Source organism: Prionailurus bengalensis, chromosome D1 (assembly GCF_016509475.1).
Source record: "Prionailurus bengalensis isolate Pbe53 chromosome D1, Fcat_Pben_1.1_paternal_pri, whole genome shotgun sequence".
NCBI lineage: Eukaryota > Metazoa > Chordata > Mammalia > Carnivora > Felidae > Prionailurus > Prionailurus bengalensis.
The window spans coordinates 115,913,042-115,936,877 of NC_057346.1; the positions used below are offsets into that span (position 1 = coordinate 115,913,042).

Genomic DNA, 23,836 nt, shown 5'->3' on the forward strand with positions numbered 1-23,836 from the left:
GTGGCGGGGCCGGCTGGTGGGGTACGCATCCCAAGTGTTTCCACAGAGCACCTGGGAGGGAATATTCTCTTCTGGCTTTGCATGGAGTGATCTCAGGAGGAAGCTGGACGGCCAGGGCTCCTGAGGTGCCCAGATTCAGTCCTGAGGGGGGATGAGGGTAGGAAGGACAGATGTGCTCACGGCACAAGAGGGTCTGGGCAGCTCCTGGCCAAGGCCTTGGATCCCTTTCCGGGCTCTGGGGTCAGGGAAGGTCGCAGTCGCCCTGCCCTTTGGGCAGGGATTTGGGGCCTACCCCTTGCTGGCCGAAGCAAGTCTTTCCCCACCCCGGAGGGGCAGATCTGCCCAGGTGCCCTCCTCCACCCAGGGTACCCCGACCGGCCTGGTGCATCCTCGAGTTAGGGCACTGTGGGAGCAGGGACAGAGGTGTGGGTGAGCCCCAGCGGGGGTCTGGGTGTACAAGGGAGGAAAGGGGAGGCTACCACCACCCCAGTTCCACCTCACTTGTCCAGCCGGTGTGGGCTGGGTGGGCACTGGGCCATGCACATTGCCTACAATGTGGAGGCCATGACAGAGGAGGTTAGGGAGCTGACTTCCAGTCAGGGCGAGGGCACGGCCGGCTGGGGCTGCAGCTCCAGAAGTGGACTGTGGACTCCCTGTATCAGGTGCCCTGCGACTCTCCCCAGCCGGTGCATTCCTGGAATCTAAGAACGTTCTGGCCTCAGTGCCGGCTTGCCACAAATGAACCCATTCTGCTTAGGGCTCAGACCTCTGGGAAGTAGGGGCCCCTACATACAACTATTGTCTATTAGTTGCCCCCAGCCTGAAGCCAGATCCCCGCAAGGCCTGAGGATGTGCCTGGGACCACACAAAGGACACAGGGCTGGGTGCAGGGGGGCAGTGGGGGACATGGGCCTAGGGGCAGGCTGAACAGTCTCAATGGGGCCCCTCCCAGGTACAAACACAGCACACACACACACACACACACACACACAAATGCTTTATTGAATTCAGTTGTAGACTGACGTGTACACAAAATGCTGTGACAGGAGTGATGGTCTCAGGCCATGGACAACTGCTAGTACCCTCCATAACCTTTCATCATTTCTGAAATTGCTTGGAAAACCACCAGTGAGCCAGTGAAGAAAAGAATGATGAACGTAAGGGTGAGAAGGAGGCCCAGGACCAGGGCCCAGATGTTCAGGCACTTGGCGGTGGAGGCATAGGTCTGGGCCCCGATCACGTCACCCACCATCTTCCGGTCCCTAGACTGGGGAGAGGAGATGGAGAGGGGGATCAGGGGCAGGTCCTGGCGAGAGCCAGGCTGGTCCCCGTCCACAGCAGCCTCCACATGCCCTTCGCCCCGGTCGGGGACCCACCCCCCTTTCCCAGAGCCTGAGCAGGACAGTGCCCCTTGGGTCCCATCCCTGCTGGGGCCTCCAGCTCCTTCTTCAGACTCTCGGCCTCTCCTGGAGACCCCAGGGCGCCCCCTCCCTCTGCGTAGGTCCAGTCACTGGCCTCTCCCACTGAGAGGCGGCTTCCGGTGAGTTCCTTTGTTCTTTCTGGGAGAGCCCTGGAGCCACATCTCAGTCTGAGGGATGTCCTTGGGAACTGGGGACAAAGGCCACTCCTGGCCATCCCCGGGCCCCTCCTGCAGCCTCACTGCTACCACGCATGGACTCCCCATCCCCCCCCACATGCCCTCGGGGCAGGCGGACCTCCGCAGGCTCACCTGCACTTTCTGGGAGAACCCCCCCAACACACACACCCACCTTCACGGAGTAGGCAAAGGCCACGAAGCCCAGGCAGCACCAGTTCATGAAGATTGTGTTGAACAGGGACCAGACGATGTGGTCGGGCACGGACGTCTCAGTCTGGATGTTGATCACGGTGGTGGCCATGGGAGCTGGGCTCTGGGGCCCCCCGAGTACCGCCACCTCATGCTCCTCCTTGAGCATCTCATAAGTTGGGGGGACACCAGTGTGGGTGCCAGGAAGGAAGGGCTGGGCATTGCGGTTCATGGTGCGAGACGGAGATGCTGCGGTCCGGATGCTGGGGCTGCTCAGGGCTCTCCCCTCCCGGGTAGTTTCGATTTCTTCAAAGATTTCCTTTTCATGGTGTTTGGGGAATTGGGAATTGGTTGGGCACTAGGAGGGCGTGACCAAGCACTGGGTGTCAGGTTACACCAGGGCGGGGCGGGAGGAAGGGCTGTGGTCTCAGGGGGGCTTCCTGTCCCCGGCTCTCACGTCGGGTCCTGGGTCCTGTCTCTGCTCCCCTACCACAGCCTCTGTCAGGGTGTGTGTGGGCCCCGGGGACTTTTCCTCAGATGTGAGTCTCCCCACCCTGCCCCCACCCCAGCCCCAAGCCTGCTGCAGGCTCCCATACGGACTCCACACTGCAGCCCCCAGAGAGAGTCCCCGAAGCTCCAAAGCCCACACCTCAGCAGTCACAGGCCTCCTCTCTGTCTGGACTCTGTTGACTTTTCCTGGCTCTGAAGTCCACGTTCCAGCGGTGGGGCGGCAGGGCGGGGGGCGGGGGGGCGCTGGCAGGTCAGGACCCAGCAGCCTGTGTCGCCTGCCCTGGAGGGAGCCTCTAGCATCTCCCAAGGGTGCCGGAAACCAGGAGCCGGCTGTGGTGGGAGAAAGGAGGATCCGGGCCATTTGGCAGCTGCTGGGAGCACAGGGCCAGCTTTCCTGAATGCCCCATCCTTCCTCCCTCCCTCCTGCCCCATCATGTCACATAGGTGTTGTCTGGGGGGTCATGGTAGGAAGTCCCGGTCATCTGCTTCCACTGTCAGGCCCATGCCTCCCTTCTCAGGACAGACTCAGGTCAGCTTTGTCGCCAGGACACCGCTCTTTCTAAGAGTAAAGGGTCAAGTTGCTCTCTCACTGCCTGTGGTCCTGGCCCGCGCGCTGTGGGTGCCGATGGCCGGGTCCTGGCCTGCCAGGGGCTCTTGCTTTCACCCTGGAGGCCCGTGGCGTCCAGACCCCCAGACCAGCCTCAAGTCTGGGTCTCGGGCACTGGGGCCCCTCCCTGGGTCCCCTCCCCGTGTGTCAGCTGCTTCCTGCACTTACCACGTCTGGTGTCCCCTGGAACCCACGCCTGCGTTGAACCCTGCCTGTCGAGGGCCCTGTGTGGCTCCACTGCCCTCAGGGCTGTCCCCACTAAGTGAGCCCGTGTGCACACGGGCAGTCAGAGGGCGGAGAGGGAGAGAAGCTGGCCCCGGGGCCCCGCGTGGGGTGAGGGCGGTGAGGGGCTGGGACGGATGCCTGCAGGCCCCAGCGGGGTGCCACCAGTCTGAGCCCTGATGCTCTGCCCTCTCCGGTGTCTGTGGGATGCAACCCCCACCGAGGTCATTCGGAGCCACCCACACGCTGCCCCTGCTTGTGGAGCGGAGACGGCGGGCAGTAGCTCACCTGTGTGTCCCTTTCCATCACGTGGCTGCTAAAGACGTCCCCTCTCGTGCACGAAGGTAAAATGTGCTGACAGCTTGCCGAGGGATGTGTTCTGCCTAATCATATGTGTTTTGACTCTCATTTGTCCATTTAAAAAAATTTTTAATGTTTGTTTATTTTTGAGACAGAGAGACACAAAGTGTGAGCAGGAGAGGGGTAGAGAGAGAGGGAGACACAGAATCCGAAGCTGCTCCGGGCTCCGAGCTGTCAGCACAGAACGCCACATGGGGCTCGAACCCACGAACCATGAGATCATGACCTGAGCTGAAGTCGGACGCTTAACCGACTGAGCCACCCAGGTGCCCCATTTACTTTCATTTATTTAATTTAAAGAGTATATGATTTAATTTTTAATCAGGTAAAATTTGCATAACACAGAAGTTTGCCATTTTACCCATCAAAAGTGCACAATTTACTTGGCTTTTCCTATTTCTCGGTCTGTGCAGCTCTCACAACCACGTGGCCCTGAGTGTTTTCCCCGTGGCAAACGAAACCAGGTACCCATGATGCAGTGCCCACATCTGCTGAACCTTACTTCCTAGAAGGGCCTCTCCGCCTTCTGTGTGGTTGGATTTCCCTTCTGTCACGCATTCCGTGTAGGCCCGTGAGCCTACAGGCCGCGGCCTTCTCGTTGGCCTTATCTCACTGAGCTCATGCTTTCAGTGCTCACCCACGTGGCCACACAAATCAAAACTGCCTTCCTTCTGATAGGTGACAGGTATTGTATGGTAAGGGTACCATGTATTTGCTTCTTCAGTCATCAATTTACAGACATTTTTGGTTCTTATGAATAATGCTGTTGGAAACACTTGTGTGCAAGTTTTGTGTGAACACGTTTTTCCGCCCTTCAGTGCATTCCCAGGCGTGGAAGGACTGAGTCATGTCAGAACTTTCTGAGGAGCTGCCAGACTGTTTCCACAGCATGTATGACAGCTTCTACTTCTCCTATCCTCACCAACACTTGGGGGTACCGTAAACAAGTTAGAGCCGCTCCATTGACTGCCAGCGCTGTGTCCTTGTGGTCTGGCGCGTGTCCTTGGTGAGTGCTGCCACGAGAACCCTTCTCACCTGCTTGGGGGTCGTTCATGGGCCTGCAGAACGTCTGGTCAAGCCTTTGTCCTTTTACTCCTCGGGCTGTTTGTCTCCTGATTGAATTGTAACAGTTCTTTTAGATTCTGAACACCAGTCCCTTATCGGATATGGGAATTGCAAGAATTCTCTCCTAGTTTTCTGGTCGCCTTCTCACTTTCTTGAGAGAGTCCTCTGAGGCACAAACGTGTTAATTCACTGACGACGTGCGATTTATCCATTTTTGTTTGTTGCTTGTCTCATGTTTAAGAAGCCCGTTGCCTAATCGAACCGTTTTGTCTGTGTGACCGTTTTGTAGTTTTAGCTCTTATATTGGGTCTTTGAAACATTTTGAGTTAATGTTTGTATACTTCGCAACATAAAGGTCCATCTCCGTTCCTTTCCGCGTGGATGTCAGTTGCCCAGCGCCATTTTGGAAAGGTATTGGCCCCCTTGTTGAATGTCAGTTGACCATAAAGTACAGGGTTATTACTGGACTCTAAATTGTATTCCGTTGGCCTGTGTGCCTGTCCTCACGCCAGTGCCACACTGTCTGGATTACTACGGCTTCATAGGAAGTTTTGAAATCACCAAGTGCAGGCCTCCAACTTTGTTCTGATTTGTCCAGATTGTCTTGGCCTGATGATTCCATGTGAATTTTAGGATCCGCTTGACCATTTCTGGAAAGAAAAAAAAAAAAGAACAACAAAGAACGCAGTGGGAATTTTGATGGTGATTACATCAAAACTGTAGATAAGTTTGGGCAGTATTGCCATATTAACCATATCAAGAATTCAGGGGTGCGCACGTGGGTTGGCTTTTGTTTATTTATGCTTCTTTAATTCCTCTCAGCAATCATCTGTAGCTTCCAGCACACCAGTCTTGCAAGTCTGTGGGTAAACTTCTTACCAAGCATCTTAGGGTTATGATGCTGTTGTAAATGGAACTGTTTCCTTGGTTACATCATAGGGTTGCTCGTTGTTGGTGATTTGCATGTGTTGCTTTTGTCCCCTGCAATTTTGCTAATCTCTCAATTTTTTTAGTGATTTTGTTAAGATTGTCTATTATAAGGTCATGTCATCTGCATGTAGAGACAGTTTTAGTTTTTCCTTTTCAGTCTGGATGCCCCCACTTTTCATTTTCTTGCCTTGTTGTCCTAATTGGAACCTTTAGTCCAATGTCGGCTGCACGTGGAGTGAGCACACATTATCGCCTCGTTCTGGATCTTAGGGGGAAAGCTTTCAGTCTTTCATCATGGGGTGTAACATCAGCTGTGAGTTGTCCATAGACGTCCTTTAGCAGGTTGACGAATTTCCCTTCTGTTTCTAGGTGTGTGTGTGTGTGTGTGTGTTATCATGAAAGGTTGTTGGATTTTGTCAAATACTTTTTCTGCAGGAACTGAGATGATCACATGGTGTTTTTTCTTCATTCTTTTAATATGGAGTATTGTACTGATTGATTTTTTTAAATTGAAGGAGAGTTGACACGCAATGTTAACTGGTTTCAAGTGTACAACATAGTGATTCCACAAGCCTGTCCGTTATGCTGGGCTCAGCACAAGTGTAGCTGCCATCTGTCACCACACAACATATGACAACGTCATTGACTGTATCCCCTATCCTGTGCTTTTCATCCTCGTGACTCACTCATTCCATAAGTGGAAGCCTGTACCCCCCACCTCCCTTCCCTCTGGCAACGATTTTGGCGTCATTGGCCTTCTGCGTGAGAACCTTTGTGGTGGGGCCAGCCAGGTGCGGACATGGACATCAGCTGACCTGGTGGCAGATCTGCCCACGTAAGCAGGGTTGTATAAGATCACCAAGTCAGAGCTCTGAGTTGGCCCAGTACCAATGCATTAGAGGACACAGTGGAACGTTCCAGATCAGAGAGGCCCTTTGTATCCCCACATGTGCCGGAGCTCCCAACATTCTCTCTCCTGGGACCGTTTGGAGAAGGCAGAGGCTTCTGTGGGGCAGACACTCAGCATCAGCGTGGAAAAACTTCCCTCTACCCTTCAAAAACTATTTTGGCTAAGTTGACATGAGAACGATTAACAGGAGAAAATAAAATTTAATTTTGTATGTTTAGAAACCTCACATACACGAGAGGTTCAAAAACAGGAAGGTCTATGCCATCTAGAGCACGGGAATGAGTTAGGGTCAGGGTCAGGGTCAGGGTCAGGGTTAGGGGTGAGGGTCAGGGTGTGGGTGAGGGTTAGGGTTAGGGGCTTTGGCTTCAAGAGAAGGGCAGTAAGTGTAGATATGTTTGCCCTGGCATACAGAGGGTCACTCAGATAACATTCATCCTCGGTAAATGCTCTCATTCTGTGAAAAACCTTCAACTTGGGTTCTTTTAGGCAGTTACCAGAGAGGCAAGAGTTTTAGGGTTCACCATCTGAGATGAGCGGCTGCGGTCCGGATGCTGAAGGGTGCTCTGACTCCTCCCTCCCCTGGCAGTTTCGATTTCTCCAAAGTTTCTATTTCCTAGCTTTCAAAAGTTGTAAACTGGCTGGGTACCAGGAGGGTGGATGAGGGACAGAGTGTCAGGTTACAGGAGGGCAGGGCTTGACGCTGAGGAGGTAGGGGGAGCTTCCTGTCCTGGCACTCAAGTCAGGCCGGGTCAGCTGCTATCCCACTTCCCTATTGAGGGGTGTGTGTGTGGGGGGGGGTGCCCTGGAGACTTTCCCTCAGCCCTGGGCTCTCCCCACCGTCTACCTGCTTTGTTGGGTCTCAGCTTTTTAACAACCAGTGTTGTGCCTGGACCTGCCCTGGTGGTTCCTAGGATTGCAAGAAACCCTCCAGCTATGACTCTCAGGAAACTCTGAAAAACTTTAAAAATATCAGGCCTGGAAATCACACAGCACAGGTGTGGCCACAAAACAAGTTCAGAGTGTGGGTTGGAGGGAGGGGGGTGTAGAGGGGGAAGGGAAGAGGGAGAAGGAGAGAGCGCATGTGAGCTGCCAAAACAGAACCCCAGGAAGTTAAAGCACAGGAAAAGAAAAGACAAGCGGCCCAAACAGTCCATTATCAGAACCAATCAAGATGTGTCGCAGCTGGCCATGCACATCATGTTGTTTGCGTGCTCTCAGTGTGTTCACTGGAGACAGCCATCTTCGAAATAGGCACCTCTGCAATAAATGACTGAGTCAGGCACTTGTATTATTACATAGAAGGGAGGAAGGCAGGCAGGCAGGAAGGAAGGAAAGCAGGCAGGAAGGGAGGAAGGAAGGCAGGAAGGGAGGAAGGAAGGAAGGAAGAAAGGCAGGCAAGAAAGAAGGCAGGAAGGAAGGAAGGAAGGGAACAGGAAAGAAGAAAGGAAGGAAGGGAGGAAGGGAGGAAAGAAGGCAGGAAGGGAGGAAGGAAGGTAGGAAGGGAGGAAGGAAGAAAGGCAGGAAAGAAGGAAGGAAGGAAGACAGGAAGGGAGGAAGGAAAAAAACCCATCAAGGGCTTACCTTCATTCCCCCACACCAGACCCAAGCCTTCTGGAAGGTGCCGGAGTCCAGCCCCAGCAGGTCCAGGGGTTCCCGAAGGATGAACGGCATCGGCGAGAATAACAAATGGACACGACAGCAGTGTGTCCGACTGGCCGCTTTACTGTGGCAAGCCTGGCGTTATATTTGTTAGCGATTTCCTTGTAGCGTGCGTCACCTACGCTTCTCGGCTTTATCTAATTCTAAAAACGTTCCTTTGTGTAATCGCCCATCAAGGAACCTCATGGTTATTTTCTTGTAACGTTCCCTCCTGGCCTTTGCTTATCGAGTAATTTCTTCATATTATTTTCATTATGTATCTACGTTTATTTATAGTCTATAAAGCATTTGCTTTGCTATTTTCGTGAAAGGTCATCTAGCTCTCAGCACCTCGAGTGGAACGAGTGGAACGTTTACAGGGACATGACTTCTTAATTGTTCCTTTGAACTGTTTGCGGTAGAAGGAACAAAAGTATTCGCTTTGGTCTGGGGTGCCTGGAGGGAGCCAAGAGGGCTGGGAACCCACGCCTTATGCGCTCCCAGAGAGACAACGTATACCTGGGAACTAATGAACCATTCTGTACCTTAACCCACCGGGTCCAGTTACCATCTGGAATGCCTCCTGGGGGCCAAGTGGGCCTAGGGGTTGGAGCAACTCGTAGCCATAGAGACATTGCTTTGTTGCCGGAGTGGGGCTTTCGAACCCGTTTGCCCCCCTCCCTGGCTGGGAAACATATGGGGCTATCCTTCCTTTGGGTAGGGGACGGGCAGGCGGGGGTGGCACCGGCTGGATATAAGGTTTCTTTTTTGTCCTGGGGGTCATCCCCAGAAAATATCCCCGAGTTTGCCCCCACGGGTTTCTTTTGAATCATCAGTGCCAATTGGACCATGGGGATGGCCATGATGAGTAAGAGGAGGGATACCAGTAGCTTCCCATTCGGAGGGTCGCTGTGCGTTGCCCTTCCGCCGGCTGCCCGGGCTGTGCCATCAGGAAGGCTGGATGGATCGGCTCCCGGCATGGAAGGCCTCACTGTCCACATGCGTGGCTCCTCCACCAAGGGACCCAGGGGTTCGTGGCTGGGAGCTTCTGGGAGCACATCTGTCCTCCCTACCCTCATCCCCAGTCAGGACTGAACAGGGCATCTCAGGAGTCCTGCCAGTCTGTCTCCCTCCTGGGATCAGTCCACGCAAAGCCGGAAGAGAATATTCCCTCCCAAGTGCTCTTTGGAAAAACTTGGGATGCCTCCCACCTGCGCGGCCCCGCCCATCTCCCTCTACCCTACCAGCTGGCCAGCCGACACCACCCCCACCTCCCACTGCCCACCCCCACCCAAGCACCGCCTACCTCCAGGAGACCCAGGACGCCTTGGCCAGGTCGGTGCCAGAGCTGGAGGGGGGCTCTGAGGACCAGGGCTGTGCAGGGCTGGGCCCCTGCAAGCCCACGGTCAGTACCCAGGACCTTACTGCATGATGCCTTGGCCCTCACCTGTGATTTGCAAAAGCTGGACATCAAGAGTGTTTGTTGGCTACAAGAGAGGGTCACCTGTCTAGCAGGACCGTAGACCCAGGTCACTGCAGCTCAGATGGGGTTATGCCCAATATGACCGTCCTTTTTGAGAGCTGCCTGATCTGGGAATGTGAGACCCACGCAGCCCATCCGGCTGGGGAATGGGGGCCTGAAGCACGTGGCCGGCCCTTCCCCTGACCCTGGCTGGCCCCTGGGCCATCTGGAGCAAGCCCTTCCGGGACCCAGAGGGCCGGATCCACCAGCGTCCCCTCTCCACCCCCCACCTGCCTGGGGCCGTCCCACTGCCGCTCACACCCCTGGGACCCCTGCGCGCTTCACGGCCCACCCAGGGCACCCCAACCAGAGTCCCGCCCAGGGACAGGGTGTGCACAGGTGGACACCAGGGGTGTGGACCTTGTGCGGGGACTGAACCGGGAACCCAGTGTGAAGAGCTGCAGACGTCAACGGGAGGGGAGCCACAGGGCCTGACCTGGCCCCACTGCAGGAACCCAGGCGAGCCTGGCTGTCCCAGCGGGCTCCCTCCCTGACCGCCGCCTGTGGCCACCGGGACTCGCCAGCCAGCCTCTCCGGGGTGGCTGTGCAGGGCCTGGGGGCTTGGCCACCACAGTGAGACCCCACCCAGTCCCTCTGGGGCCTGGGACAGGAATGCCTGCCTGGGGCAAGCTCTTCCTGCAGGGCTGAGGATGGCCTCCGGGTCCCCAGGTGCAGCCTGGGCTCTGGCAAAAGCTCACACCAAGGCCTGAGGCCCCAGAGGCTGGGAGACCCTTCCTGGGGCACCGGGCAGTCGCTCCCCCTGCAGGGCCGGTTCCGTTTGGGTTGGGAGTGAGTCCTTCCCCTCAGGCTTCCTGTCCTTCGGGGCCTCCTCGCCAGGTCTGATGATTGGCTTCTGCAGTCAGCCCACGGTGGAGAGCTCTGTCCCCACCCCCAGCCCCAGAGGAGCAAAGACAGAGCTGGGGGCTTGCCGAGTGCAGGGAAGTCTAGAACTCCCAGGAGGGGCTGGGAGCCCGCGGCTCCGTCCGCTGCGCCCACAGGTGCCAAACCCCACGGCCATCCCAGAGGGCCCGAGCTGCCCGTTCCCGTTCTCTCCAGCACCACCCTGCCACACACCTGGGGAGGGACCCTCACCCTCAGACCCAAGGGTGCTCTGCACACGGGACCTCCTCGCGCCAGGGTCCCCTATCCTAGGACCCCGGTGCAGCTGTTGTTCCCAGCAGGAGGCCAGAAACCAGCCCCAGCTGAGGACATGCCCTGCCCCAGCCAGAGCTGCACAGCTGGGCAAGGGGGGCGGTGGGCTCGGTCTCAGGGGCAGGCTGGCGACTCCCGGCAGGGACCCCACCCAGGAGACGTCACCGCACCGTCACACACAAGGGTACTTTATTGCGTTCAGTTGTGGTCAGGGAAGTCTGCTCAAGCACAGGGTACAGGGGTGGGTGCTGAGGGACGGGCCCAACACAACAGCCCAGGAAGCATGGGAAGCACAGCCACGATGGATGCTGGAGGACTGGTGTCTCCTGCCATGAGCAGCTAGTGGTGGCCTCTGCTATTCTGCATAACCCTTAAAATGATACTGTAGGCCGTCAAGTAGGCAATCACCAGAAGAACAATGAATCCAATGGTCAGAAGGATGCCCAGGACCAGGGCCCAGATGTTCAGGCACTTGGCGGTGGAGGCATAGGTCTGGGCCCCGATCAGGTCACCCACCATCTTCCGGTCCCTAGACTGGGGAGAGGAGATGGAGAGGGGGATCAGGGGCGGGTCCTGGCGAGAGCCAGGCTGGTCCCCGTCCACAGCAGCCTCCACATGCCCTTCGCCCCGGTCGGGGACCCACCCCCCTTTCCCAGAGCCTGAGCAGGACAGTGCCCCTTGGGTCCCGTCCCTGCTGGGGCCTCCAGCTCCTTCTTCAGACTCTCGGCCTCTCCTGGAGACCCCAGGGCGCCCCCTCCCTCTGCGTAGGTCCAGTCACTGGCCTCTCCCACTGAGAGGCGGCTTCCGGTGAGTTCCTTTGTCCTTTCTGGGAGAGCCCTGGAGCCACATCTCAGTCTGAGGGATGTCCTTGGGAACTGGGGACAAAGGCCACTCCTGGCCATCCCCGGGCCCCTCCTGCAGCCTCACTGCTACCACGCATGGACTCCCCATCCCCCCCCACATGCCCTCGGGGCAGGCGGACCTCCGCAGGCTCACCTGCACTTTCTGGGAGAACCCCCCCAACACACACACCCACCTTCACGGAGTAGGCAAAGGCCACGAAGCCCAGGCAGCACCAGTTCATGAAGATTGTGTTGAACAGGGACCAGACGATGTGGTCGGGCACGGACGTCTCAGTCTGGATGTTGATCACGGTGGTGGCCATGGGAGCTGAGCTCTGGGGCCCCTCCAGGATGTCCACCTTATTGTCCTTTAACATCTCCAGCTTGGGAATGAGCAGCCGTCCCAGGTGAACAAGCTTTGGGAAGTGAGTTTCTGATGCAGAGAGGGAGCAGGTGTGGTCTGGACCCTGATAGGGTGCTTAGGGCCCCTCCTTCTCCAGGGTACATTTAATTTCTCAGAAGTTTCTCTTTCCTGTTTTGCATGTGGGTGAAACTGGCGGGCACTAAGGAAGTCGGCCAGCTACTGAGTGTCAGTTTCCACCAGAGCATGGTGGGACGAAGGGCTGTGTTTACCTCGTCTTTACTTTCTGTTACTATGATTTATGTAACTCGTATTCTATATTACTTGATTAAAATTTTTTTGAATGTTTTTATTTATTTTTGAAGGAGAGAGAGACAGAGCATGAGTGGGGGAGGGGCAGAGAGCGAGGGAGACAGAATCCGAAGCAGGCTCCAGGCCCCGAGTTGTCAGCCCAGAGCCTGTCGCAGGGCTCGAACTCACAGACTTCGAGATCAAGACCTGAGCCGAAGTCGGACGCTTAGCCGACTGAGCCACCCAGGCGCCCCTTGTATTTTTATTCATGTAAAATGCATAACAGAACTTGCTGCTTTCCCATTTTACGGTATCATTTAGTGGCTTCTTGTACACTCTTGATGTGCAAACATTACTCATTATTAATCAGAGAACATTTTTGTAACACAGAAACCGAATCCCATATGGATCATTCAGTCCTTCCTGATTTCCTCCTCTCCCAGCTCCTGGCATTCAGTGATCTCTTTGGCATCTCTTTTGATTTTCCTCGTCTGGAGTGTCATGTGTATGGCTTTGTGTAATGTGTGGTCCTCTGAATGCCTTCTTCCACTTCAAATATTGTTTTGAAGCTGAATTTTGTTTTAGCATCTGTCACTACCTCTTTCCTTTTGAAGCCAACTAATACTCTGTCATATGGATATACCACATTTGCATCCAGTAGTAACTTGCTGGACATTCAAACTGTCTCCGCTATTTGGCTACTATTAATAATGAGTGTTTCATTCACTCAGTGCCCAGTAGTGGATTCTGTCTCATTATCTGAAGAACTCTCATAGTGCTTTCCCTACTGGCTGCACGGTTCTATCTCACAGCTGCGGGTACAAGGGTTCCCATCGGTGTACGTCCCCGACAAGGCTGTCGGCCTCCCAGTGCTCGGCCCCAGTGCCCAGGACGCCCGTGCTTGCTGTGGGGGAGGCATCCCGCCCCCACGCCGCCCCCGTGACCAGGTCTCAGGTTTTTAGGCGGCTGCCCCCGCCTGTGACCTTTCTTTTCCCGTGTAGGTGGGAAGGAGCAGCAGGGCTTGGAGGGGTATTTCCCTTCTCCACGTTGGTTAGGCTCTTCCTGAGGCCAGGTCTTTGCTAAGGAGGACAGAATACTCTGGGCGTATTTTAAAATGTTCATGTTCTAGGGGCGCCTGGGTGGCGCAGTCGGTCAAGCGTCCGACTTCAGCCAGGCCACGATCTCGCGGTCCGGGAGTTCGAGCCCCGCGTCGGGCTCTGGGCTGATGGCTCGGAGCCTGGAGCCTGTTTCCGATTCTGTGTCTCCCTCTCTCTCTGCCCCTCCCCCGTTCATGCTCTGTCTCTCTCTGTCCCAAAAATAAATAAACGTTGAAAAAAAATTTTTTTTAAATGTTCATGTTCTCTTCCCCGCCAGAAGCATCAGGGGCTTTTCTGTACTCTTCACTCTGAGAATGTGGTTTTCTCAGCCCCCTGGAGCTGTAGGAGTTTTACTCCCCCGACTTGGTCCTCCGTCCCCCCGGGAGTCAGTACCTTGGGGGGTTCTGGTAAGTGAGCCCCTCTTCTCACCTGTGCCTCCAGTTTGGGGGCTGTGGCTGCGATTTCTGAAACAGCCAAGGCGAGATCTTGGTTTCCAGTTTCTGCATCTTATTTCCTGTTGTGAAGCCCAGAGTGAAAACCTCAAGAAAACCTCCAGGGTCTTTTCGTCACCACAGACCACACGTCTGTTTGTGTTGGATTTTTAAACTTCAGTTACTGCCCTTTTCAGCTACTGATTTTTCATATTTTTAAAAAATAATTTATACCTTTTCATTGGTGTTCTCTGTTTTGTATAATGTTGCCTCGCACCTTTCTTCACCTCCTTAAGCATCTTTCCTTTAGCTCTGTGATATTTGTAAGGGCTGTTTTGAGTCTTTTCCTGTTAAAGCCAACATTTGATTCTGTCACACGCAATCCCTGCTACCTACTCTCTCTCTGGGGTATGGGCCATATTTTCACGTTTCTTTGCTCACCTCCTCAGTGTCTGTTGGAACCAGTACAGTTCCGACAGTATGTGCTGGTAGCCCTGGGTACCAGCCCCCACCTTCCAGGACTGCTATTTGCTTGTTTAATGTTTAGTGTCTGTTTATGGCTTGCTCCTCTTCCTCAGCGAGATTTTGAGCCTGTTCCCTGGAGCTGCAGGGGGGAACAAAGGTCGGCTTCTATCTGAGGGACCCCCTCCCCCACCAGCCATCTAGGAGCTGAGTGCTCAGTGGAGGGAAAGCAGCGTCCTCTCCTGGCATGGAGAGCCTCTATCTCATGACCCAAAGCAAGGACAATCAGTGCTTCAAGCCCCAGGAAGAGCCTCTGTTCCATAATTGGGAGCTGGGCAGAAGAAGGGAGCCCCAGTCTCCCACTTGACCCAACTGGGGCTCAGCCTCAGGCAGCTGGGCCGGATAAGAGGCCATGAAGTCCTCCTCCTCCTCCTCCCTCCGGCTGAGTGCCAGGTAAAGAAGCCTGTGCCTGGCTGCTCCAGAAAAGTCTGCTCCTTAGGACCTGGTGGGGAGAGGGAAGGAGAGGGAGGGCGTACTCTTGGTTGCTATGGCACAGGTTTACCTTTCTGTCTACATTTTCATAGATGTTCTCGAATAGATCTTTGTTCACTTGCTGCCTATCTTTAGGGCCGTTGTCAGAGGTTTTATGTGGTTATTTTGAACAATTACCAGCAGTTTCCCTGGCGAGTATGCCAGCTCCTGCTGCCATGCTGGAAGTCTTTCCCCCGGGAGTTTATCAGAGGCATTTCTCTGTGGTCTGGTGGCCGCCCTGAGCTGCGGCTGCAGACTCCTGGGACCAGTGAAGGGAGGGCCGCCCTGCGGGGGTGGGGGGGGGCATGCTTCCTCTCCCCAGATTCTGAGACAGAGGCTGAGGCCGCCCTGACCCTTCCCTGCGGTGTACCTGGGGTTCTTCGTCCTCAGGTTAGATTTCAGAATCTGGTGAGAATTTCCATCCTGTAGGTGGGGCTCTCTAGGAATCATGGACCTTGTTCTGGAAATCATCAGCTTTTTCTGTCCAGTGGTTACAGCTGCCTGTGAGCATCTCAGAGATTTCCAAAATGGTTGATTTGCATGAAACTGGTGGAAACTGGCCCAGGCCGATGAAAGCCTTACAGACGCCATCTGCCACCTTCCTGCCTCCGGACTCTCCATCACAGCCAGTGGCTCCTACCGGTACTGGGTCTGCTAGTCCCGGGGAAGGGGTTGCAGTGGGTAAGTGACTTACGTTCTCCTGGAGTCAGACAATGCTGCCCAGCCTTCCTGAGATGCAGCTCCAGGGACAGACCTCCTCTGCAAGGTGGCCAGGTGGATGCCGGGCTGTGGACACTCCGGACCCCCTGAGCACAAAGCTCAGCCTCGGGGCAGACATGGAGGGTGACAGAGGCATTTCCTGTTGGGGCCTGGGGTCTTCCTTGTGCTCATTCACCTGTGAGTCATTCCCATTCACTTCTTTAATATTTTGCCAGGTTAGCTTAGCATCTCTCTCGGGACATCCTTTTCCATAGGGATTATAAATTTTAATCACACACACACACACACACACACACACACAATATTTCTCACCTCAGGCTGACCTTGAAGTCCTGCATGAGCAGGAAGTGAAAACCAGGGAAGGCTTATGAATTGCTAGAGAATTGAAGGTGTGTCTCCCCCAGCCCCCAAGCCCTTCGGCAAACACTGGGAGATTTATTGGTTGCAGGCATTTAATCTTTGTGCACACATTAGCTCACCACCAAAGTAACTGCACAGAAACTCAGTGTCTACACTCAGCACAGAAACAAAGGCCTCCCCAATCAGTGCAAGAACATCTCTAAACAAACAGCAACTGTGACATCGACGAGAGCGTGGGCCGCAAAGCCTGCTGGGCAGAGGGCCTGATATCCAGGGCTGCCACATTATGTTATTGAAAATGTCTGCTTTTAGGGGCATCTGGGGGGCTCAGTCAGCTGAGCCTCCTCCGACTTCAGCTCAGGTCATGATCTCACGGTCATGGGTTCGAGCCCTGCGTTGGGCATCCTGCTGTCAGCATCGACCTGCTTCAGATCCTCTGTACCCCTCTCTGTCCCTCCCCTGCTTGTGCTCTCTCTCTGTCTCTCAAAACTAAATAAACATAAAAAAAACCCCGAACGTCCTGTTTTCAAACTGAAATTGTCAGATATTCAAAGAAGCATGAATACGCGGCCTACATGCTGAGGGAAGCATTCAGCAGAAGCTGTCTCTGAGGGGCCCTGAGACAATGTCTCTGAGACATTGGGTAACTCAACAAAGATTTAAAATATCAAGATGCAGTGCCTGGGTGGCTCGGTTGGTTGAGCATCCAGTTTTGGCTCAGGTCATGATACCACGGTTCGTGAGTTTGAGCCCCACGTTGGGCTCTCTGCTGACAGCTCAGAGCCTGCTTCAGATTCTGTGTCTCCCTCTCTCTCTGCCCCTCCCCCACTTGCTCTGTATCTCTCTCCCTTAAAAGTAAACGCTAAAAATTTTTTTAATGAATAAAATATGACTGAGAAACCCCAAAGAACTCTTGTCTAATAAGTTAAAGCGAAATATGAGAATAGTGTTTTACTAAACAGAGACTATGTAAAGAGAAAACATTTTTAAAAGACCCAAATGGAAATTCTGACATTGGAAAGTGCTATAAGTGACATGAAAAGTCAGCCGGTGGGGGTGAGAGCACATTGGACCCATAAGGAGAAAGAATGAATGAGCACAAAGGCAGGTAGTTGGGATTATCCTGCCTGAAGCACAGAAAGAGAAATAATAAAGACAGATGAATTGGTCCTCAGAGGCTGTGGGACAGAATCTTCGGTACAACGTGGGCATGAAGGGATCCCAGGGCAGAGGCGAGAGAAAGCACAGAGCAAGCATTTGAAGAAAGGATGGCTCAAAACTTACATAATTTGATGAAAAAAATCCACATTAGTCCACATGTCCAAGAAGCTACACAAATTCAAAGAATGACCCCAAAGAGACTCACACCCTAGACACATCATAGTCAATCCATCAAAAGTCAAAGGCAAACTTAAATTCTCATCCTAATGAAAAATGGCATCTCATTGTGATGTTTACTTGTGTTACCATGTGACTTAACAGGCTCAACATCTTCTCATGTGCTCACTGGCACTTGTCCGTTCTCCCTGGAGAAGGGTCTATTCCAAGCCTTTGCCACTTTGAAAGGGGTCATTTGTCTTTTTCTTGCTGACTTGTACTCCACGTCCCTTTGAGTCAGTTTGTAGATTGTGTGTTCGTGGGACTCCATTTCATCTAGATTATCCACCTTGTTGGTGAACAACTGTTCATAGCGTTCCCATAATTCCTTTATTCCTGGAGATCGGTTGTAATGTCCCTACTTGCATGTCTGGTTTTAGAAATCTGAGCCTTTTTTCTCCTTCGTGCATCTAGCTGAAGGTTTGTCAATTTTGTTGATCTTTTCAACAATCCACTTTGGGTTTTGTTGGCTTTCTTTCTTTCTTCTTTTTAATATTTATTTATTTTGGAGAGAGAGACAGAGCACAAGTGGGGCAGGGGCAGAGAGAGAGAGGGAGACACAGAATCTGAAGCAGACTCCAGACTCTGAGCTGTCAGCACAGAGCCCGACGCGGGGCTTGAACCCACGAACCATGAGATCATGACCGGAGCCAAATTCGGATGCTCAACCAACTGAGCTGCCCGGGTGCCCTGGTTTTGTTGATTTTCTTTATGCCTGCTCTAACCTTTACCATTTCCTTCCTTCTGCCAGCTTTCCTTTTCTTTTGCTCTTTTACCCCCTACTTTCTTAAGGTGAAAGGCCATGTATAGATCTGACATCCTTCTCCTCTGGAAGTAGTAGTCTCTGCCTACAGGAGTTCCCCCCAGAAGTTGCTCGTCCTGCCTCCCAAAATGTCTGTACATTTGGGTTTCATTTTCATGCATCTCAAAGTACTTTCTAGTCTATCTTGTGATTTATTACCCCGGATATGTTGTCTAACTTACACATTTGTGAATTTCCCTATTTATCTTCTGCTATAGAATTGTAATTATATTTCATTGTGGTCAGATAATATATTTTGTACAATTTCAATCCTTTGCATCTATGGAGAATTGTTTTATGACCTAATGTGTTCCAGCTGGAGAATATTTCATGTGCCCATAAGAACAATGTGTTTTCTTATGTTAAGTCTAGTAGGTGTGTACTTGTGAGAGGCTAGCCCAACAGTATCAGAATGGTCCCCCCATACGCCAAAACTTCTGATTCAAATGTTGAATGTGATGAGTCCACACATCCACCAAGAGGCTGGGCCAAGGTGTATCTCTCCCATAATGATGAATTATGGGGAGAATGGGGTGGTCCCCAGCAGGTCCAAAAATGGTTTGATAGAGCAGAGCAAGGAGGCTGCTCGAGATGTTTGCAGTGGCTTAGGGATTGGGTGGGGCATGACTTGGCACATATGTTTTTCTAACCCTTTCCACCATTCTGTCTTTTGATTGAGCATTTACCCATTTACATTTAATATGATCACTAAGGTAAGTGTGACTTGAAATTGCCAGTTTTTCTATGTGTACTATGTCTTATTTTCTTTTTTAAAAACGTTTTATTTTATTTTTTTGGAGAGACAGAGATTGACAGAGCATGAACAGGGGAGGGGCAGAGAGAGAAGGGGACACAGAATCCGAAGCAGGCTCCAGGCTCTGAGCTGTCAGCACAGAGCCTGATGTGGAGCTTGAACCCATGAATGTGAAATCATGACCTGAGATGAAGTCAGATGCTCAACAGACTGAGCCACCCAGGCGTCCTTGTGTCTTATTTTCTATTTTTCTTATTACTCAGTAATAGCCTTATTTGTTAATTTTTTTAAACATTTATTTATTTTTGAGAGACAAAGAGAGACAGAGCATGAGCAGGGGAGGGGCAGAGAGAGAGGGAGACACAGAATCCGAAGCAGGCTCCAGGCTCCGAGCTGTCAGCACAGAGCCCGACGTGGGGCTCAAACCCGTCAGTCATGAGATCATGACCTGAGCCGAAGTCGGACACTTAACCGACTGAGCAACCTAGGCGCCCCAGTAATAGCCTTATTTGTATAAAATAGATCATTTGTCTTTTAATTTCCTTTCCCCCACACTTTTTTTTTTTTACTATATTTTTTGCAAGTTACTTTCTTAGTGGTTGCTGTGGGGATTAATATTAGCATTTTAATTTATAATAAACTGGCTTGATAATCCCACTTAATTTCAATAATATCCAAAACTTTTACCCCCCTCCACCTGCATTCAGTCCTCCACCTTTTGTGACATTTTCATCACACACATGATATCTTTATTCATTGCATATAGTGTTATCTGATATAAACACCAGATTTATCATGTTTCTTTTCTTTTCTTTTTTCTTTTTTTAAAATTTACATCCAAATTAGTTAGCACATAGTGCAACAATGATTTCAGGAGTAGATTCCTTAGTGCCCCTTACACATTTAGCCCATCCCCCCTCCTACAACCCCTTCAGTAACCCTCAGTTTGTTCTCCATATTTATGAGTCTCTTCTGTTTTGTCCCCCTCCCTGTTTTGATATTCTTTTTGTTTCCCTTCCCTCATGTTCATCGGTTTTGTCTCTTAAAGTCCTCATATGAGTGAAGTCATATGATTTTTGTCTTTCTCTAATTTCACTTAGCATAATACCCTCCAGTTCCATCCACGTAGTTGCCAATGGCAAGATTTCATTCTTTTTGATTGCCGAGTAATACTCCATTGTCTATATACACCACATCTTCTTTATCCATTCATCTGTCGATGGACATTTGGGCTCTTTCCATACTTTGGCTATTGTCGATAGTGCTGCTATAAACATTGGGGTGCCTGTGTCCCTTCGAAACAGCACACCTGTATCCCTTGGATAAATGCCTAGTAGTGCAATTGCTGGGTCATAGGGTAGTTCTATTTTTAGTTTTTTGAGGAACCTCCATACTGTTTTCTAGAGTGGCTGCACCAGCCTGCATTCCCACCAACAATGCAAAAGAGATCCTCTTTCTCCGCATCCTTGTCAACATCTGTTGTTGCCTGAGTTGTTAATGCTGGCCATTCTGACAGGTGTGAGGTGGTATATCATTGTGGTTTTGATTTGTATTTCCCTGATGATGAGTGATGTTGAGCATGTTTTCATATGTCGGCTGGCCATCTGGATGTCTTCTTTGGAGAAGTGTCTATTCATGTCTTTTGCCCATTTCTTCACTGGATTATTTGTTTTTTGGGTGTTGAGTTTGATAAGTTATTTATAGATTTTGGATAGTAACCCTTTATCTGATATGTCATTTGCAAATATCTTCTCCCATTCTGTTGGTTACCTTTTTGTTTTGCTGATTGTTTCCTTGGCTGTGCAGAAGCTTTTTATTTTGATGAGGTCTCAGTAGTTCACTTTTGCTTTTGTTTCCCTTGCCTCCGGAGACGTGTTGAGTAAGAAGTTGCTGTGGCCAAGATCAAAGAGGTTTTTGCCTGCTTTCTCCCCTAGAATTTTGATGGCTTCCTGTCTTACATTTAGGTCTTTCATCCATTTTGAGTTTATTTTTGTGTATGGTGTAAGAAAGTGGTCCAGGTTCATTCTTCTGAATGTCGCTGTCCAGTTTTCCCAGCACCACTTGCTGAACAGACCATCTTTATTCCACCGGATATTCTTTCCTGCTTTGTTAAAGATTAGTTGGCCATATGTTTCTGGGTTCTGTATTGTGTTCCATTGACCTGAGTGTCTGTTCTTGTGCCAGTACCATACTGTCTTGATGATTACAGTGATGCCTCCTGGTTTGTTTTTCTTTTTCAAGATTGCTTTGGCTATTCGGGGTCTTTTCTGGTTCCATACAAATTTTAAGATTGTTTGTTCTAGCTGTGTGAAGAATGCTGGTGTTATTTTGATAGGGATTGCATTGAATATGTGGATTGCTTTGGGTGGTATTGACATTTTAGCAATATTTGTTCTTCCTATCCAGGAGCATGGAATCTTTTTCCATTTTTTTGTGTCTTCTTCAATTTCTTTCATAAGCTTTCTATAGTTTTCATTGTATAGATTTTTCACCTCTTTGGTTAGATTTATTCCTAGGTATTTTATGGTTTTTGGTGCAAATGTAAATGGGGTTGATTCCTTGATTTCTCTTTCTGTCGCTTCATTGTTGGTGTATAGGAATGCAACAGGTTTCTGGGCATTGATTTTATATCCTGCAACTTTGCTGAACCCATTAATCAATTCTAGCAGTTTTTTGGCGGAATCTTTTGGGTTTTCCATATAGAGTATAATGTTATCTGCGAAGAGTGAAAGTTTGACCTCCTCCTGGACGATTTGGATACCTTTTTATTTCTTTGTGTTGTCTGATTGCAGCGTCTAAGACTTCCAATACTATGTTGCATAACAGTGGTGAGAGTGGACATCCCTGTCTTGTTCCTGACCTTAGGGGGAAAGCCTTCAGTTTTTCCCCATTGAGGATGATATTAGCGTTGGGTCTTTCATATATGGCTTTTATGATCTCGAGGTATGCTCCTTCTATCCCTACTTTCTTAGGGTTTTTATAAAGAAAGGATGCTGTATTTTGTCAAATGCTTTCTCTGCATCTATTGAGAAGATCATGAGGTTTTTGTCCTTTCTTTTATTTATGTGATGAATCACGCTAATTGTTTTGTGGATATTGAACCATCCCTGCATTCCAAGGTATATATCCCACTTGGTTGTGGTGAATAATTTTTTTTAATGTATTGTTGGAACCGGTTGGCTAATATCTTGTTGAGGATTTTGCATCCATGTTCATTCAGGGAAATTGGTCTATAGTTCTCGTTTTTAGTGGGGTCTCTGTCTGGTTTTGGGATCAAGGTAATGCTGCCTTCATAGAAAGAGTTTGGAAGTTTTCCTTCCGTTTCTATTTTTGGGAACAGTTTCAAGAGAGTTGGTGTTAACTCTTCCTTAAATATTTGGTAGAATTCCCCTGGAAAGCCATCTCGCCCCAGGCTCTTGTTTTTTTGGCAGATTTTTGATTACTAATTTGATTTCCTTACTGGTTATGGGTCTGTTCAAATTTTCTATTTCTTCCTATTTCAGTTTTGGTAGTGTATATGTTTCTAGGAATTCGTCCATTTCTTCCAGATTGCCCATTTTATTGGCATATAATTGTTCATAATATTCCCTTATTATTGTTTTTATTTCTGCTCTGTTGGTTGTGATCTCTCTTCTTTCATTCTTGATTTTATTTATTTGGGTCCTTTCCTTTTTCTTTTTGATCAAACTGGCTAGTGGTTTATCAATTTTGTTAATTCTTTCAAAGAACCAGCTTCTGGTTTCATTGATCTGTTCTACTGTTTTTTTGGTTTCGATAGCATTAATTTCGGCTCTAATCTTTATTATTTCCTGTTTTCTGCTGGTTTGGGGTTTTATTTGCTGTTCTTTTTCCAGCTCCTCAAGGTGTAAGGTTAGGTTGTATATCTGAGATCTTTCTTCCTTCTTTAGAAAGGCTTGGATTGCTATATACTTTCCTCTTATGACCGCCTTTGCTGTGTCCCAGAGGTTATCATGTTTCTTAATGAAAGTGCCTTTTAAATCAGAAAAAAATATATAAACAAAAATACATTTATACCGTTTTTTTTACATTTCCAAATATAGTTACTTCTATGGATGCCTATACTTCTTCCTGTGAATTTGAGTTAGTGTCTACTGTTCTTTAATTTCAGCCTAAAGAACTCCTTTTAGTATTTTTGTAGGCCAGTTCTGCTAGCCTAGAATTCTTTCTGGTTTTGTTTATATGGAAATGTCTGAATTCTCCTTCACTTGTGTGGCTACTTTGGCTGGACATAGAATTCTTGATTGACTGTGATGCATCATGCCACTGCCTGCCGGTCCCTGTTGTTTGGGTGGGACATCACTTCTGGTCTTCCTGGGGATCCTTATACAGGATGGGTTACTTCTTTCTTGGGGCTTTCAAAATTCTCTGATTTTTCTCTCAGGAGTTGATTGTGTTGTGTCCAGGCCAGATTTCTTTGCACTTGCCCTTTGTGGGCTTGTTGCTCTTATTGGATATGTTTTTTTACTGCATTTGGTAAGTGTTCAGTCCTTACTTCTGCCTCTCTTCTATCACTCCTTTCCTTAGGGGATACCCTTATGCATGTGTTAGTATGCTTTACGGAGCCCTCCTCCTTCTCCTCCTCCCCATCTCCCTCCTCCTCCTCCTTCCCCCCATCCTCCCCTCTTCCTCTTTCTCCTTCTCCTCCCCGTCTCCCTCCTCCCCCTCCTCCTTCTACTCCTCTTCTTCCTTCTTCTCCTCCTCCTCCTCCCCATCTCTCTCCTCCTTCTTCTCCTCCTCCCACTCCTCCTCCTTCCCCTCCTCCTCCCTCCTCCTCCTTCTTCCCCTCCTCCCTCTCCTCCTTCTTCCCCTCCTCCCTCTCCTCCTCCTCTCTCTCCCCTCCTCCTGCCCTGTCCCCCTCTTCCCCTCCTCCTTCTCCTCCCCCTCCTCCTCCCTCCTCCCCTTTTTCTTCTCCTTCTCCTTCTCTTCTCCTTCTCCTTTTCCTTCTCTTTCTCCTTCCCTCCTTCTTCCTGTTTCTCAGGCTGGATAATCTCCATTGACTTACTTTCAAGTTCACTGACTCTTTGTCTACTGCCTCTATTATGCTGCTGACCTCTTCTGTGAAATTTTCATTTTGGAGGATACTTT

At 50.5% G+C, this 23,836-nt stretch overlaps 2 protein-coding genes and 1 long non-coding RNA gene across 6 annotated transcripts; 1 reads left to right on the top strand and 2 right to left on the bottom strand.

Annotated features, from left to right (window-relative positions):
- Positions 1-978: 978 nt before the first annotated feature.
- On the bottom strand, positions 979-13,875 carry LOC122484188 (interferon-induced transmembrane protein 3-like). Of its 3 annotated transcripts, none has more exons than XM_043582180.1 (4): positions 13,867-13,875; positions 3,677-3,682; positions 1,770-2,072; positions 979-1,267 (listed from the first exon to the last, which is right to left on the bottom strand). In XM_043582180.1, the coding sequence occupies exons 3-4, from the start codon at positions 2,016-2,018 to the stop codon at positions 1,076-1,078; spliced, it is 441 nt and encodes a 146-aa protein (XP_043438115.1). In that variant the 5' UTR covers positions 2,019-2,072; positions 3,677-3,682; positions 13,867-13,875; the 3' UTR covers positions 979-1,075. The 3 variants fall into 3 exon arrangements, with proteins under 3 accessions (XP_043438115.1, XP_043438117.1, XP_043438114.1); XM_043582182.1 differs by lacking the exon at positions 3,677-3,682 and adding an exon at positions 2,383-2,385 and having other exon boundaries at positions 13,867-13,874; XM_043582179.1 differs by lacking the exons at positions 3,677-3,682; positions 13,867-13,875 and having other exon boundaries at positions 1,770-2,129.
- LOC122484190 lies at positions 3,701-4,919 on the top strand. Of its 2 annotated transcripts, XR_006297556.1 has the most exons (3): positions 3,701-3,751; positions 3,899-4,180; positions 4,304-4,919. It is a non-coding gene; the product is annotated as an uncharacterized LOC122484190 (long non-coding RNA). The 2 variants fall into 2 exon arrangements; XR_006297555.1 differs by lacking the exon at positions 3,701-3,751 and having other exon boundaries at positions 3,760-4,180.
- Positions 10,875-12,033, bottom strand: LOC122484189 (interferon-induced transmembrane protein 1-like). Its single transcript, XM_043582183.1, has 2 exons — positions 11,739-12,033; positions 10,875-11,236 (listed from the first exon to the last, which is right to left on the bottom strand). The coding sequence occupies exons 1-2, from the start codon at positions 11,919-11,921 to the stop codon at positions 11,042-11,044; spliced, it is 378 nt and encodes a 125-aa protein (XP_043438118.1). The 5' UTR covers positions 11,922-12,033; the 3' UTR covers positions 10,875-11,041.
- Positions 13,876-23,836: the final 9,961 nt, after the last annotated feature.

Excerpts from the sequence above, each read along its gene's own strand:
- LOC122484189 (XM_043582183.1), bottom strand. The coding sequence starts at position 11,921 with ATGTTAAAGGACAATAAGGTGGACATCCTGGAGGGGCCCCAGAGCTCA. Across the intron at positions 11,237-11,738 it reads CCTTTGCCTACTCCGTGAAG|TCTAGGGACCGGAAGATGGT; the intron begins GTGGGTGTGTGT and ends TCCTCTCCCCAG.
- LOC122484188 (XM_043582180.1), bottom strand. The coding sequence starts at position 2,018 with ATGAACCGCAATGCCCAGCCCTTCCTTCCTGGCACCCACACTGGTGTC. Across the intron at positions 1,268-1,769 it reads CCTTTGCCTACTCCGTGAAG|TCTAGGGACCGGAAGATGGT; the intron begins GTGGGTGTGTGT and ends TCCTCTCCCCAG.